Consider the following 17,080-nt stretch of genomic DNA (forward strand, 5'->3'; position numbering starts at 1 on the left):
GATTTGGATATTAAAGCAGAAGTAATGATTAGATCAGAATCCTTCCTCGGATCTGGAAGTATGGGACCCCCCAACAAAATTTAAAAATTCGGCATTGTAATTTGGAATTTATGTGATGTGGTTTGATTCGATGTGTTTGGCCGGTTAATAAAAATTTATTAAAAAAATATATATATATCCTGAAAGAACGTAACATAAAGTGGACATAACATGAGGTATGACTGTATCTATTTTCCTCACGTTATCCAGGTATTCATCAAATACAGATCAAGAAATGGTGGTGCTGAAGATGGTTGCTGACAACGGCGAAGACATCGGACTGTTTATGTAAGATATATGAATGTTCCATTTTAAAAAAATCAAAGGAAGGTAAATACTATATCAGAATGATTTTTTTCCCCAGTCACTTAAATTTTTTAAAAGATTAGGACGATCTGGCAGGTGGGTGTGGTGGGACAGAGAGACCACACAATGGAAATTTAAAGAAAGTTAGCAGAGAGGGAAGTTTAAAGAGACCTGTGATATTGAGTGGAATCCAGCTGGTGACCCTCACACCCAAAGGAGGGCTTTTGATCCAGTGGATGTCTCTGTTAATAAAGAGAGAAGGCAATCAGTTATGAGTTGCCAGTCTCTGCAGCCACAGCAGGCGCTGTGATTCTCCAGTGGTTTGACTTCACCCCTGAAGGTGATTCTCCAGTGGTTTGACTTCACCCTCCATTGTCTCTCGAGATGGATGCCAACAACAGCCCCTTAGTATCTCGTAGGAAACAGAGCTCCAGAGCAGCACCAGAACAGGAAGGTGCTGGTCGTGGGCGGGCACTGCAGGGGACATGGAGAATTGGCAAGAATCATCTTTTGATAGAAGCACCCACTTGATCAAATAGGTTCTGCGAGCACAAGGGCAACCATTGCAAATAGATAAAGAGAAAAATCAAGCTGTAGGCTTAGATGGAAAAGGGATGTTAAGAGAGACTGGGTTAAAAAGGAAATACTGATTTTGAGTCTCTTGAACTAAACATTCGGGAAAACATTCTGACAGCAAGAGCGGTTCAGCAGTGGAACAGACTTCCACGAGAGGTGGTGGACTCTCCTTCCTTGGAAGTTTTTTAACAGAAGTTGGGTGGCCATATGTCATGGATGCTTTAGCTGAGATTCCTGCATTGCAGGGGGGTTGGACTAGGTGACCCTTGGGGTCCCTTCCAACTCTAAGATTCTATGCATTAATAAAAATGTGAAGTAGCCCTTGGTCTATACATGTGGCAGAATGAGGTGACTTTTGAATGCTTCCTGCTTCATGTTATATATATATATATATATATAATCTTTTTATGTGATTTACACGAATTATCTAAAAAGGCTGCATTAGTGAATATTTTTCCAATTTTTAAAATTCTTATTAATTTTTCCTTAGGTGGTTTCCAATTCACCCTGTCAGTATGAACAACACCAACCGTCTTACATGTAGTGACAACGTTGGTTATGCAACTCATCTCCTTGAAAAAGAGAAAAACGCAGGATATTTTCCAGGAAAGGTAGGAACCGTTTACTGTGCTCCCGACATAAATTAGGATTTTACCAATGCAATACCTTATCAAGACTTTCCAATGTTCAGGCCACTGTGATCAGTCGGCATCACTGGTTTATCAGCCAGTGATATCTTCTTTCTTCTTTGGCGATCACGTATAGCTGAGTAACGATCTTAACAGTGAGTCCGTAAGTGACTGTGGAGGCCAATTCTGGATCCACACATCCTTCCACAGTGAGGACATAGGTTTCCGGGTGGGAGCTGATCATGGTGAGGGTTTGCCAAACGTGACTTCCTCTTAGCACGTTTCTCCCTTTCGTCCTGAGTTTGATCATCTTAAAGTCCATGACACCTTTGATAAAGGCTGTTCTCCAACTGGAGCTCTCACAGACCAGTGTTTCCCAATTGTCGGTGTTCATACTACTTTTGGGTTTTTTAGTGTTTTTTTAGTTCTATAGTGTATAATTTATTTTTAGTATAATTTTTAATCTTAGCATGGAGAAGTTAAAAAGGAACTTTTAAAAAACAGTAGTGGATATCACCTTTTTCCAGCTGTAATCTCCTCTTTCTAATTCCACCTGCTCAATCCAGCACAGAATTCTAGTTCAGAAATTATGCCCAAATTCTTGTAAAATATTAGTCACAATCCAGCCAGTTTTAGATACCGCTTCTCTATATGGAAGGCAGGAAATTATTCACTCTCCAGCCGAAACCAGTATGATGTACCAGCACTAAATTGGATGATGCCCTTAATTTTTACCTCAGTGTTTTACAGTGGCTTTCAATAATTGTATAATTGGCAATAACTGGCAAGCAGCAACAAGGTCTGGGTAACCATTGCTATCTTCTTCAGTGGGGTTGTTCTGCAACAGATCACCACACCTTTACAACATCTGTATTACCGACTCTCAAACTTTGGGATTGTTGAAATATATACAACAAAAAAGTAACCAACTGGAGTCATGTGACTCAAATTGGGTCTACTAGACCCACAATTTTTAAGCAGTGTGGACTAAAGTCGCTTCTGGAGTCCCTCAAGGATTAGAGGCCCTGAAGCTTAAGCTTCATTAGTTTCCCAGTAGATCTGCCCCGATTGGCTTGATCCACGATGTTGTGGTATGTTATATATTGCAAAGATACTACAGTCTCTAGTGGCCTTCCTTTGAAGGAAAGCAAACCTGAAGTACACACTGCAAACCCTGTAACTTCTCAGTGCTTGGAGATTAGGGTGTTCATAAAAAAAGAGCACAATCTGCTAAAAGGGGGATCTAATGGGAAAGGCATGTGGAGCTCCATAGCAGCTCCTCAGCACAGCGAAAAAGGACAGTCACACCATTTTCACACAACAGCATAAGAAGTCCGACTCCCCCTCCTGCCACATAGTTTCTCACCTTGTAAGGGAAATGTCTACCTATACAGGTGCTCAGTGTATAAACATTAGATCACACAAAGTTGAGGGACATAAAATGAAGGGAAACAACAAAGATAGCAGAAATGTTGGGCTCTACTGTGATAAAGGACCATTTACTTCCATTATATCATGCCATATATGACTTAACTGAAGTGGATGGGAGAATCTAGGTGATGCATGCTATCTAGTGAGCATTAACTGGTTTCACATTCTTGCATCTACAAACATTTTCCGTGAGGCACAAAAATGAATGTGTGGCAGACGTTTTGCAGCAATATTTTTGATGGCATCACCAATGAGACCATTCCTCCCCTTGCAGGGGCCGTATGTAGCAGGTTTTGCATCATCTAACCTGGGAGATGTGTCTCCGAACATAAAAGGTCCACATTGCATTAACACGGGAGAATCGTGTGAGAACTTCAACAATTACTGTCCAAAAGGTGGGGTAGGTATCATTTTATTTTGATTTATTTAACAAGGTTTAAATATTGCCTAATCAACAAAAACCTTTGAGTGGCTCACATAGCACATGATAAAGTGCTCCTTAAAACCAGCTGCTAAAATCAATCTATGTCTAGATTGGCTTTGTCTCCTCCCCAGTTTCAATTATAGGGTTCCCAGTGCTTCCCTCACACCCTAAAAACGAATCTCAATAAGCAGGTTTAGCCAAACCACAACTCATACATACTCAGCCATCTATAAATGTCTCGGTCTTTCTGTTTTAGCATACTTTGTACATAAATCATCTCAAGAGGAGTTTCAGATACTCATTAAATACAAAATTACACTACTGCTGCCCAAGTTAAATGCCGCTGGCTAATTACATCTTTACCCACAGAAAGAATTTAGAATTGTTTGTACTGCGCTTTTGCAAATGGTGCTTCATCCAGCACCATTCTAGCTGACATAATGAATTAGACCAGTAGCAATCCTGATGGCACAACCAAATGGCTTGAGCTCAGCCTGTGAATTTGGCCAGAACCTAGGTGAAATGCAGCCAACGTTTATAGCAACCAATTTCATGAACTTGGGAAGTCATCCTGAGCATCTCTCAAACCAGGACAATGATCCACAATAACCCAGTCTTCTGTAGCTGCTGTTGAGGTTTTTGTCACAGTTCAGTTTAAAGGCATGGTGTGCGGCTGATGCAAATGCTATTTCCCCATTCCCATTCAGTGCCAGTCCTCCTTCTGTTATTTACATGTGCCTTTCCTCAAAACTCACAATGAGATGCCAGACTGGCAAACAAGGAAAGGGACTGTTATGTACTGAGTTGAATAGGATCCAAACTGCAGCAGTCTGATTGGTCCTAGAACAATAGGATCCAAATTGCAGCAGTCTGATTGGTCCTAGAACAATAGGATTCAGAATGCAGCAGTCTGATTGGTCCTAGAACAATGCAGCAGTATGATTGGTTGGCAGGAACCAGCCAATCATGCTCCAGATATAAGTGAATCCACAACCTGATTGGCTTACAGTAGAATTCCAGAATTAGCCAATCATGTGCAGCCCATTGTGTAAATAATGTATATAAAGCAGATATTTTGAGGGGACTTTCATTCATTCCTCCTCACCACTATGAGCTGAATAAAGAGCATGAAATCACTTTGCGACTCTGAGTATATTTCAGGGACATATGAGATCAAATAGTGGGTTTGATCTCATTTTGGGGTGGGGGTGGGGGGTTGCAAAGATGACAAATGAAATCCATTCCACAGTAGTGGAGAAACAGCATCCTCCCTGGTGCCCCCAGAGTGGCCTGTGGCAGTGTTAGAATTCTATTCAGGACATCTTTCTATCTTCCCTACAAGATGAGTGAAAGGGAAATATTTATTTATTTAGCATAAATAAATATGTGCGGTGCTTTACAGAGCACCAGAGGCCACGTTCCTGCCTCAGGGTGCTTACAATCCAAAAATCAACTGAGAGAAAATCAACAAGAGGAAGGGACTCCAGTTAAGATGGCGTCAGGTCAGAAAGCTGGCTCCGGAGCTCTGCTGATCACATGATTTTAATTGAGTTTTAATTGGTTTTAACTTGTGCCAAATCAATGGTTTTATCAACAAGAGGAAGGTGAGGAGAGGCAGAGAGTTACTAGAGAAGCAACTGGTGTGTTTGTCTCAGTTGTGTGCACCTAGAGTAGAGCATAGGAACTGAGCTGCAGGAGCAAAGATCACAGGGAGGGATGTACTATTGGGATAAGAGATAAGTGGGGAGACAGTTCCTTCTGATCACATTGGGGAGAAAATAGATAAGCCTCCCCACTTCCTGATAAGGATCCCTCCCCTTCAATGCCTGAATTTAAACAAGGAAAACTAGATGCACTGGTGTCTGTTCTGTAACTAGCAAGCATCTCGGCCAGCCCTAAGGCCCAATTCATATATTTTCCTAGCTATGTGGGAGTCTCATAATAGCAGAGTAATATAAATAAGTTTCCTGATAGTGCAGGTTCATGGAATTATTATGGAAATACATATAAGAGCTGCCCTCTTTGATAAAACTGCTACAACAGTTTTTGCCTCTGTATACTATAGTATAAAACTATATACTAACAGTTTGTGCCTTTCCCCTTTTATTTGTTCTTTCCAATGTTAGGCCACAGAGTGCATAGCTTCAGGTCCTGGCAAGGATATGTTTGAGAGCACCAAAATAATTGGCAGAAACATCTACTTGAAAGCGAAGGTAAGCTTCGATGGGTTGAAATTCTAGGATGCCTTTGTGTTTTAAAAACAAGCATTCTTCTGACAATTAAGTTTTCATCTGTAAGTCTTTGAAAATGCCTTTGACCATTTCTTCCAGCTGGAAATAGGTAGGTAAAGGTAAAGGACCCCTGGACGGTTAGGTCCAGTCAAAGGCAGCTATGGGGTGTGGCACTCATCTCGCTTCAGGGTTCTTTTTGCAGTCCTTTCCAAGGACATAGGTAGAGTCACAATACATTCTTATCTTACTTCATATTGATAGGCATCTTATCTGACAGGTAAGGCTTATGGTATGTAACTAGTTCAAACCCAGGAAGTGCCACTCAATAGTGATGACTGAATAGTTTGCTGTGAATTTCTTCCTCTGAAATATTGTTGGTAATAACAGCCTGACTCCTATTCAATAGAGTGGGAATAAATATCACTATTGTGCACAAAACTAGCTGTGCCATAAACAGTTCCTACCATTCTAGTAGGGGGTGGTGGTGTTTTGTTTTGTTTTTAAAAGGCAAATATTCATGACCTATTAAGACTCAGTTCAGATACCCAGGAATGATATAGTTCATTCTTGTCCTCAGCAGAAGCAGTTTCATTCCATAGAGTAGTTGATCGTTGTTCTGGCTTTCTTCTCTTCCAGTGTTACCCCCTCCTAACTAGCAGAGAAGATTAAATCGGCTGCATGAGAGAGAACAATAGAACAGAAAAAGGACCGCCAGTAATGACAATTCACCCAAGGCTAATATGGCGTGCAGAGATGATTCTTGGGAGTGGGGCAGAGATGATGGCATCCTTCTGTACACAATAGCACTGCACTTGTCGGGACAGTGCTGGGGTTGCAGTGAAATCAGCAAATGTCTGGGGCAGGGGCAGTGTTCCCAAAAGTGTATCCATTGCTGCCACCCCAGAGCTCACCCAACCTTGCCCCATCCCAAGTGCCCTGTCATTGCCTCCAGAAGGGCACCACTGCCTCCACTTCTCACCCCCTCAGGAACCAGCTGTTGGCATGGCTGAGACTCACTCCATCTCAGGAGCAAATAGCAAAGCAAGGAGGGGGAGGCTATGCAATAGGGCCTCCAGCCTTCCTATGTGTAGGGGAAGTTGGTAGGACAGAGCCTCTGGAAATATAAACATGCAGATTAGGGTGGGTTTTCCCATGACTGCCATTTGTATTTCAGGAACTGTCTATGAAGGCCTCCGAAGAGATAAGTGGCCCCATCAGATCAAGTCACGAATGGGTGGACATGGCTAACTTCACTGTGCAGCTCAATGCTACTCACTCGGTAAAGTATCAGCAGCCACCTTGGAAGTCTGTTGCTAGGTAGAAAGTCAGCAAATAAACAACAATACAGAGGCATTTACAAAGCGCACCTTAACTTTTTCATTATGCTTTTCTCAAGGGAAAAACATGTAAACCTGCTGTGGGGTACAGCTTTGCTGCTGGTACTGTAGATGGACCAGGCATCCTGAATTTCACTCAAGGCAAGTGGAAATAAACCTTACAGTTGACTTGCAACTTGCACACTTTAAACTTGCGCAATTACAGCTTTGCATGCCTGGCATGTTGGGTTCCGGAGAGAGGGATGATCACACATGGTAAGTTCAGGCTATGCACTATTTTTCCCTTTGTGTACAGTCCCTGGAAACTAATACCCACGCAAGTTGTAAGTTGTCTGTATATGTTTGCTAATTATTGTTATTGATTGTATAACATTTTGCGATCAGTATGGACCTTGAAATCAACTAGTGTTGATTTGGAAGGGTCGGATATCTTCTAATCTGATCTGATTTCACCACTGGCCTAAAATTCACCCCTCAGGTGGCCCACCCCAAGATGGCTCCTAACTTCAGGTGTCCCTCTCTTGTGCACATCAGCTAGGCCTTAAACACCCTTAGTCTGATTTTACCCAAATGATTAAAAAGGTAATGGACCCCTGACAGTCACAGATGACTCTGGGGTTGTGGTGCTCATCTCGCTTTACAGGCCAAGGGAGCCGGAGTTTGTCCTCAGACAGTTTTTCCGGGTCATGTGGCCAGCATGACTAAGCTGTTTCTGGCAAAACCAGAGCAGCGCACGGAAACACCATTTCCGCCAGAGCTGTACCTATTTATCTACTTGCACTTTTTGGCGTGCTTTTGAAACTTCTAGGTTGGCAGGAGCTGGGACCAAGCAACAGGAGCTCACCCCATCGCGGGGATTCGAACCGCGACCTTCTAATCGGCAAGCCCAAGAGGCTCAGTGGTTTAGACCACAGCACCACCCGTGTCCCTACCCAAATGATTAATCAATATCAATAAGATGAATTGGCCTTCCTTAGCTTTAACTCCCTCTGTTGTGAACAATAAGAGATTTTGTGGGAGTTCATTCCCTGTATGTTTATTGTATGTAAAGGCTGTTACCTTCTTAAAAGATAGGCTCATGAGAGTGTACAGCCAATCCTTGCACATGATTTGCATCCTCGTACCCTTACGTAGACTACTGTGAGATAAGCCATGTTGTGGACAGCAGTTCCCACTGCTGCAGACAATGTTTGTTAGTCAGCTTAGCTCAAAGGGTAAGTAATGAAATCGCACAGCCTTCTGCAGTGAAAATCATGAGCACTATTAAAAGTAGGGCAGCGGCCATTAAAATATGATAAGGAATCTTTCTTTGATCTCTCATTTCTACATAAATGTTTTTCTCTATATTAAAGTTCAGTTGGTTGATTAATCATCTCAAACTCTTTAAATGATGGGTAGCTGTAATTAGCAGCTTTTTATAGCTTGGTAGCTGTAATCAGCAGCTTTTATAGCGGGTGGCGCTGTGGGTTAAACCACAGAGCCTAGGACTTGCCAATCAGAAGGTTGGCGGTTCAAATCCCAGCGACGGGGTGAGCTCCTGTTGCTCGGTCCCTGCTCCTGCCAACCTAGCAGTTCGAAAGCATGTCAAAGTGCAAGTAGATAAATAGGTACCGCTCCAGCGGGAAGGTAAACGGCGTTTCCGTGCGCTGCTCTGGTTCGCCAGAAGCAGCTTAGTCCTGCTGGCCACATGACCAGGAAGCTGTACGCCGGCTCCCTCGGCCAATAAAGCGAGATAAGCGCCACAACCCCAGAGTCGGCCACGACTGGACCTAATGGTCAGGGGTCCCTTTACCTTTACCTTTACCTTAAGTCATACTTGACAGCAATATGAATTATTGATAATGTTTTTGGAGGAGCCTAAGCTATTTGTTTTTTTCAAGGTAATGGAATCGAAACTACATATCCATCAGGCTTCTTTTGAAAATACTGTGTGTGTATTTTTTAAATGCACATAATAGGTTTTTATATTAGAACTAAAGCTAGGCATTCATTCTCAACATATATATTATTTCAAAAATAAGTAAAATATTAACAGGTTACCTGCTGAAGAAAAATGTGTTCAGCAGCAGCATGAGACTAACATTTAATGAGCTTTTTATAACAAAAGAGCATGAGCTTCTATGAGTAACCACATGAGAACATGACAAGAACCCTCTGGCCCATTTAGTCCAAGACTGTTCTCACAGTGACCAGCCTTATACCCTTAGCTACCTACTTCTTGAGATGCTCGGTTAGAACCCGTGGAAAGGAAGGTGGAAATGTCAGGCAAAAACCAATCAAGAGAAAACACTCTAATGCTCTTAAAAGCAATGGAAATAGTATGGCTCATGCAGAATATAATGTTCAAAGCAACATCCTCTCTCTTTAGTTCCAGCTTCTTGCCTTCAAAAATCTAATAAACACCTCTTAAACTATCTTACATATTTGTTGACAGGCACAACAGAAAGCAATGCATTGTTGGATGCACTTCGTGATGCATTACTTGTTGAGCCATCCAATGAAACGAAAGAATGCCACAGTCCGAAGCCCATCCTGCTTCCTACAGGAGAGGTATGAAACATGAGAATTTGCTGCCAGGAGTGAATCCATTTCAGCTCAGACTTGAGTAATCTATTTGATGTGGACCTAGATAGTCAACATAATGCTGTGCACACCAGTCTTCTCTGAGCAAATAGGCACTTTCCCAGGCTGGTTTTCCTGGAAGAGGCTGATTGCCATTGTGCAATATTTGAGTTTATTTACAAATAAAACAGGTGGAGCATAGATAGAGGCGCATCTCCTCATACCTCCATTCACTTTTCTCTGATCAGTCACTAGTCCCCACAATTTTGGTGAGGATGAGGATGGGCTGTTTCAGAGGACTCAGCTAGATTGGTAAGGAAAAAGCAATTGATATGCATTATATATGCGATATAGCATTGTGCCACCAGATAGCGCTGTGGAGCCCCGTTTTTCTCTACACGTTTTCCCTGTTTAAATTTAGAATGCTTTTAACTGAAACGCTTATTTGATGTGTCTAGATTCAGCCAGAATGGCATCTTTCAGAATAAAAGCTAACATGAGATTCTCATTTACTTCCTGAATTTCTTAAGCTTTCAAAACCTTACCCATGGCACCCACATGTGATTGATGTTCAAATAGCAACCATTGGATCTGTGGCAATAGTGGCTCTTCCAGGAGAGTTTACGTATGTATTCACATTCTACATTGATAATAAAGTGCATTCATTAATGTGTGTTAAGGACCTTCACAGTGCGTTCAAAAGCAGGATAAATAGTTGAAGGGAAAGAAATAGTTCTGAAAGACCTGCAGCTGTGCATTTGGAAATGGAATGAAAAACAGCTGGGAAAGTGGAAAGGTCAAACAGACAATATGAGTGGCATATTAGTTCTGTATTAAAGTACTGCAAACTTAAAAGGAGACGGTCCAGTGCTTTTTTTTTTTTTTTTAGAATAAAAAAGGTACCAGTATTCGCCATGAAGTTGTCCATTAAGTGCCACACTTTCAACATTTGAAAAAAAAGGTGGGGCTGGTACTAAGTAATAATAATAATTTATTATTTAAACCCCGCCCATCTGGCTGGGTTTCCCCAGCCACTCTGGGTGGCTTCGAACAGAATATTAAAATACAATAGTCTATTAAACATTGAAAGCTTCCCTAAACAGGGCTGCCTTCAGATGTCTTCTAAAAGTCTGGTAGTTGTTTTTCTCTTTGACATCTGGTGGGAGGGCGTTCCACAGGGTGGATGCCACTACTGAGAAGGCCCTCTGCCTGGTTCCCTGTAACTTGGCTTCTTGGAACAAGGGAACTACCAGAAGGCCCTCAGTGCTGGATCTCAGTGTCCAGGTAGAACGATGGGGGTGGAGACACTCCTTCAGGTGTCTGGACCAAGGCCGTTTACCCTTGAATACCCCCAGAAAAAATAGCACTGGAAAAGATCCATTCCCGTTTGACTTTGTACACATTAGAGTAGTAACTATGTTATATTTAATACACAGTGGACACAACTGAGCAAAAGATAAGTCATGATTAAGGTTGCAATTCTGTGCCCAATTACCTGCAGTAATATAGGGCTGCAGTATCAGTCGTATTTAAAGCAATGGGACTTAATCTAGTCACTAGCTTGTTCTCTAAGTTTCAGGTTAACTTAAAGAGTAGCTCTGATCTGGATCTACAAGTCCTTTTCTATTCCCTTGTGCAATGTCAGAGATGTCAGTAATTGTTTTTGCCCTTCTCCTAAATCCCCTACAGATTTTGGAAGTACAAATTCCATCAACTCCAGTCAGCATGACCATGGAAGGGATAGCCCATAACATCTGGAGGGCACCAAATGGGGGATGCTTAATAGTAGTAGTAGTAGTAGTAGTAGTAGTAGTAGTAATATCCGTATTACATCCATAGATCTCAGGGTGGTTCACAACATAAAAAATCGGTTCCATACCAATCACCAACAAACCTTCAAGGTGCTTTGATAGTCTTGAAACCTGATTTACTTACAGCTCAGTGGAATGGTATGGACACTGATGTATCTGTTTTCATGTTTCTCAGGACAATGGCTGGTAGAAGGGTGCGTGAAGCTGTTAAAAGTGTAAGTTCACAGCTTTAAAATTATATGGGATTGCCCATAAGACAGTTCTCCCGCTCTTGATTTATTCATTTCCCCTTTGAATCAATAAGGTAAAGGTAAAGGGACCCCTGGTCCAGTCGTGACCGACTCTGGGGTTGCGGCGCTCATCTCACTTTACTGGCCGAGGGAGCCGGCGTACAGCTTCCGGGTCATATGGCCAGCATGACTAAGCCGCTTCTGGCTGAATCAATAGACTATTATAAAAAGCTAGCTTGGGCAATAGTTTCTTTCTACTAGTCCCATCCCATCCTGCTCACATGCCACTGCCACAGTCTTGCTAAACTGAGGAGGATTTAACCCCCCCTGATAAGTAGGGGGTAAGCTGATGAGGGGAGGATCAAATTCTGCTGCTTTGGCTATGCACCCTACAGGCCCATGCAGCTAATGCATGATTCAACCCCAAGGTCATTACTGTATTTTTTGCTCTATAAGACTCACTTTTTCCCTACTAAAAAGTAAGGGGAAGTAAGGGGAAATGTGTGTGCGTCTTATGGAGCAAATGCAGGCTGCGTAGCTATCACAGAAGCCAGAACAGCAAGCGGGATTGCTGCTTTCACTGCGCAGCGATCCCTTTTGCTGTTCTGGCTTCTGAGATTCAGAATATATTTTTTCTTGTTTTCCTCCTCCAAAAACTAGGTGCGTCTTGTGGTCTGGTGCGTCTTATAGAGCGAAAAATACGGTAGTTCTGAATAGTAATTAGTTCTTCTGCTTCATGCCGATTGACTCATTTGTGCACCTGTTTTTTTAGGAATTTGAGAGTCAAGGGAAACCAGGAATGAACATTCTACTTTCGGGACTGTGTAATATTTATACCCACTATGTAACTACCTACGAAGAATACCAGGTAAACTGGCACCACTCTAGTACAAAATTTCTTTTTCTTTCATATCTGACCATCTTTCATTACAGCTGCAAACTCATTAACACCCACACCGGCAAATGAATGACTCAAAATTACCTTCAGAAAAATTGTGGATAGATTGGAAGCCCCATGTGCATATAAAGGCACTTTTCCAAGGTGCCTGTCATCTAGTAATTTAGCAGGAGCATGAAACAACAATAAACCCCAGAGGGCCTTCTTCCTGTTTTTCTGTTGATGCCACTACACCTCATTACACTCCCAGAGGGAGTGGACGTTATTGTTCCTTCTCCTTGCGCACAGAAACCAGATCAGAGCGGCCCGTCCTCCTTCACCACCTGAGGCAAAACAGGAAGATGCCACCCTGCCCCTGCCCCGCTTACAGGGGTCATATGGCAACTTTGGCATGTCTCCAGAAGAAGCCACCACCACCACACAAAAGCAGCAGGGGCAGGCTTTGGCAAGTGCTGAGGCCCTTGATGCCAGCCCAGAACTCAGGTGTTTTCCTATGTCACTTCACAGGCTCAACGATACGAAGGAGCATCCACCATTTTTGGGCCACACACCCTTTCTGCTTACATCCAGTCATTCCGTGCTCTGGCCAGGGCTATTGCTAAGGTAATTGCTGAGCTGTACAGATGGGACTCTCTATATTTAATTGAAACAGAAGTGCGGTCTTTTCTTTTGTGTTCTTCAAGGGCTATTTCGTAATGCAGCTTGGACACTCAGTATTTAGGACCGGCTCTACCATTAGGTAGATGGTGGCAGCACTAAGCTCTTGCCCCTTCCCTTTTCCACGCCTGTACAGTGGTACCTCGGGTTAGGAACTTAATTCGTTCCGGAGGTCCGTTCTTAACCTGAAACTGTTCTTAACCTGAAGCACCACTTAAACTAATGGGGCCTCTCGCTGCCACTGCGCCGCCGGAGCACAATTTCTGTTCTCATCCTGAAGCAAAGTTCTTAACCCGAGGTACTATTTCTGGGTTAGCGGAGTCTGTAATCTGAAGCGTATGTAACCCGAGGTACCACTGTACATCATTAAGACGCAACAGACCATTGCCATTTCAAAGCAAATTTAACTCATTTCAGGATACTGTTCCGGACTTGCCCAAACTCCCAGAGCCAGTCATTTTCAACATAAGCCTAAACCTTTTGCTTCCTGTTCTCGATGCAAAACCACTTGGTATCAAATTTGGGGACGTCGTACAAGATGCACGGGCAAAGTACAGGGTGGTATGTATACAATTTTTTAAAAATAAAATCCTACGGTGTTCTTCTTTGTACCATTTTGAACATGGAAATTATGCAGTTTCTTAACTTACATCACATATATTAACTAAGGATATGCATTTGGGATATAGAATTAGAAGTTAGAATGGTAGTAGCCCCATTAATATTCATCTTGGATTAAATAGATATGAACCAAAAGAACTCCAAATGAGATAACCCCAAACACTTTTTTCATTAATTATTTTCAGGCTTCTTTTTCCACACACACCCTTTCCAGATTTATTTAGCTCTACACACACACACACACACACACACTACTCCAACACACACATGATGAAAGTCGGGGCAACTGAAGAGGTGTCCCCCCCCCCGATGCTTTTATGTCGGAAGTGGACTTTTTTTGCCCTGCTGTGCAGATCGGTGCAAAGTTAGCTTCTGAAATGCAATCTGAATTTTGAAATACAGAAGAACTAAATCTGAATTAACGAAATACAAATGAAAAACATACAAAAGAAATTACGAAAATAATGTTTAACCCCCCAAGCTAAAAAATATAGCCACTACCCTCCATTCCTCTGAGTTCTTTATTGAACCAAAACAGCACCATTTGTGAAATAACCCCGCCCTCTTTTCAAAGCCACTGTACAATACAGCACATTCCTTTATGTCTGTTTACTATAGTAGGAGCTGAACAAACACCACCCTAGTGCTCAGAGGGAAGTAGCAATAATCACCTGACCTGCTTGCGCAGGAGCAGTGTTGTGTGGTATATCCTCAAGAACAATTCTCTCTCTCACACCTCAGGGTGAAGTTGTTGATGTTCATTTTGTTGGTGCAAATCCAAGGAATTCTGCAGCAAATATGGTAAGAAACTTAAGGGACAGGTTTTTCCTGGGTTTGTTGGTTTACAGCCCCCCCTCCCCCCCGCGTTTATGTGCAGAGATTTGAGGTGCGAGAAATATGGGAGCATAAGGGATACTGAGAGGAAACAAAGGAGAGGAAGGAATAGCACTGGGAACTTTTAAAAGCACATTGTTTGAAAAAAACATTTATGCCAACGCGCCTCTGCAGAGGCATGTCTCATCTCATGCTTCTCGTGATAATCTCTGGGTCACTGTTCAGTAAACTTTTTTTTTTTCCAGACCAGTTTCACATTTCTCATAGTAGAGAAATTTGACAATGCTTCCAGAAGTTGGCAAGTAGTGCATGATGATGCCTCATGGGACACCAGGTGAGCCAATTAAAAAATAATAATACAGAGAACTGGCAGGAGTTACATTTTCCTCAAAAGCTGTGGGCCAACCTTTCACAATCCTAAAAGCATTGCTTGCAGGTTGCAGCAATCCTCTTTTTTAAAATGCAAATAGCATCCTTAAGAGGGAGACAATCAGGAAGGGGGCAATTGTAGGCAGGGAGATTTAACCCTTATGATTCTCTGCCAAAGTACTGACGAAAATTGCTTGGTACAAGATGCAAGTTCTTCTTGGTTCCAGTGAGAGCTTCTATTCCATTCCAAACAGCAATTTACAGAGCAGTGGTTTTTACTGGGACCACAACCTGGGAGGGAATTTTTCTTTCAAAGCTTCCCCATGTGTCATGTAGCTTGTTCTTGATTATGTCCTCCAAAAGCAATGACATGCACCTCTGCTTCCACATTTGTGGAATGCACTCCCCAGGGAGGCTTGCTTGGTGCAATCTTTTATCAATTTGGGGGCCACCAGGCAACTGCATTCCTTTTTGTGCAAAATTATCACTGATGCAGCCTGTTTCATACAGTAGAAACGGGAAGTATAAATGTGAAAATACAAAGTCGATGAATTGGCTTATTATGTTAACCTTCAGCGATTATGGCTTTAAATGTCTCAACATCTAATTTGAAATTTGTTGGTCATAATATCAGGGCCCTTGCTCATCCCAGTTGGGCATAGGAAGCAGACACCATGAAATGCAAACTGTGACATTTCAAATAGCTATCTGGACATCCCATAGTCATTAGCTCGCCTACGTTCCAATTAAAAAAAACCTAATTGCCTGCTTGCAATCTCATTTCCCAATCCTTTCCTGAAGACAAGGGAGTGGGAAGCACACAACAGAGATCCATCGTGTCCCTTTCTCCCATAGAATCATTGAATTGCCGAGCAGGAAGAGGCCACGAGGCTCATCTTGTCCAATTCCCTGCAGTGCAGGAATATTTTGCCCAATGAAATGTACTTTTCTGGTAACTGTTGCTTGTGTATTCTCTGACTTGGCTTAATCCATCACCCTCGCTCTCCCAACCAGGTTCATCTGGCAAAAAGGCAACTGGGGACGAAGCACATCTCAAGTACAATGGCACATTCAAAACAATACTGAACCAGGAACTTACAGACTACAATACTTTGGTCACAGCAAAGAATTGCTGAGCTCAATTCAGGCATTTAATGGCTCATCTTCCACATTTGAAGTTTCAAACTGAAATCTGCAATTGTAAAATTGGTAGCTAGAAGCTGGAATGTTTATCATAAGGGTGATTTAAAATATGGGAGGCTTTTGTGTAGCAATAGTGGCCATCTCCATCCTTAGCCTCCCAATAGGATTGACTTCTGGTATGAATTCTGTGACAGTGTTCACAGTACTCACCATTTGTTTACAGTCCTCTGCTGTGCAGTAGAAAATGAGATGCCAGGCGCAATAGAGATTGTAGGTTGGTTGTACAGGGGAGTACATTTAAAGGGAGTAAATTTAAAGACAGACAGCCAGAATATTTGTACCAGCCTTCAAGCATTTCAAATGAAACACTGTTGTTTCTGGTGTCTCATTCTAGTCTGTAGCTTGTTGAACTTATTCTTTCATAACTATTATTTAATAGCATTTTCATAGATCACAGAACTGTAAAGTTGGAAGGGACCCTGAGTCCAACCCCCTGCAATGCAGGAATCTTTGGCCCAACATGGGGCTCAAACTCACAACCCTGAGATCAAGAGGCTCATGTTCTGCCAACTAAGCTGAAATGCAAATTTATAAGTCTATTCTGTGGAATAGTGTTCACTGCAGGTGTTCAAAGATTTGTAACACGGGTGCTAAAACATTGCCCAAAAGTTGTGCTGAGCTAAATGGGCTACTGTGAAAACCTACTCATTCTCTCAGGACAGAAAAATATGTCTGTATTAATGCAGCCCTGGCCAACTGGATACCCTCCAATTCCCATCCACCCCAGCCAACACAAGCTGTCTAGGCCTAGTGGGAGTTGTTACCTATAACACCTGGAGGAAGCCGTGTTGGCTACCTAGGAGGGCCTTAGGAAAGCATACTGTGAAAAGTTGTAGGGAGGAAACAATGAGCTGTATCCTTGTGGCAGCACCACATTTCTCCCCCATCTCTAGCATGCACTCATCAACAATGAATGTTCTCT

At 42.5% G+C, this 17,080-nt stretch overlaps 1 protein-coding gene across 1 annotated transcript in view; it reads left to right on the forward strand.

Moving 5' to 3' along the window:
- ASAH2 (N-acylsphingosine amidohydrolase 2) overlaps window positions 1-17,035 on the forward strand; it is a 42,087-nt gene extending 25,052 nt beyond the window's left edge. Inside the window, exons 9-23 of the mRNA XM_053388672.1 lie at window positions 250-327; window positions 1,412-1,532; window positions 3,256-3,381; window positions 5,532-5,618; window positions 6,811-6,915; window positions 7,033-7,114; window positions 9,408-9,523; window positions 10,066-10,160; window positions 11,522-11,561; window positions 12,349-12,444; window positions 12,982-13,077; window positions 13,549-13,692; window positions 14,494-14,553; window positions 14,832-14,920; window positions 15,970-17,035. Of these exons, the coding sequence (XP_053244647.1) occupies window positions 250-327; window positions 1,412-1,532; window positions 3,256-3,381; window positions 5,532-5,618; window positions 6,811-6,915; window positions 7,033-7,114; window positions 9,408-9,523; window positions 10,066-10,160; window positions 11,522-11,561; window positions 12,349-12,444; window positions 12,982-13,077; window positions 13,549-13,692; window positions 14,494-14,553; window positions 14,832-14,920; window positions 15,970-16,144 (1,510 nt within the window). The 3' untranslated portion in view covers window positions 16,145-17,035. The remainder of the gene's footprint in view (window positions 1-249; window positions 328-1,411; window positions 1,533-3,255; window positions 3,382-5,531; window positions 5,619-6,810; window positions 6,916-7,032; window positions 7,115-9,407; window positions 9,524-10,065; window positions 10,161-11,521; window positions 11,562-12,348; window positions 12,445-12,981; window positions 13,078-13,548; window positions 13,693-14,493; window positions 14,554-14,831; window positions 14,921-15,969) is intronic.
- The last annotated feature ends 45 nt before the right edge of the window (window positions 17,036-17,080 follow it).

Source organism: Podarcis raffonei, chromosome 5 (assembly GCF_027172205.1).
Source record: "Podarcis raffonei isolate rPodRaf1 chromosome 5, rPodRaf1.pri, whole genome shotgun sequence".
NCBI classification, from domain to species: Eukaryota; Metazoa; Chordata; class Lepidosauria; order Squamata; family Lacertidae; genus Podarcis; species Podarcis raffonei.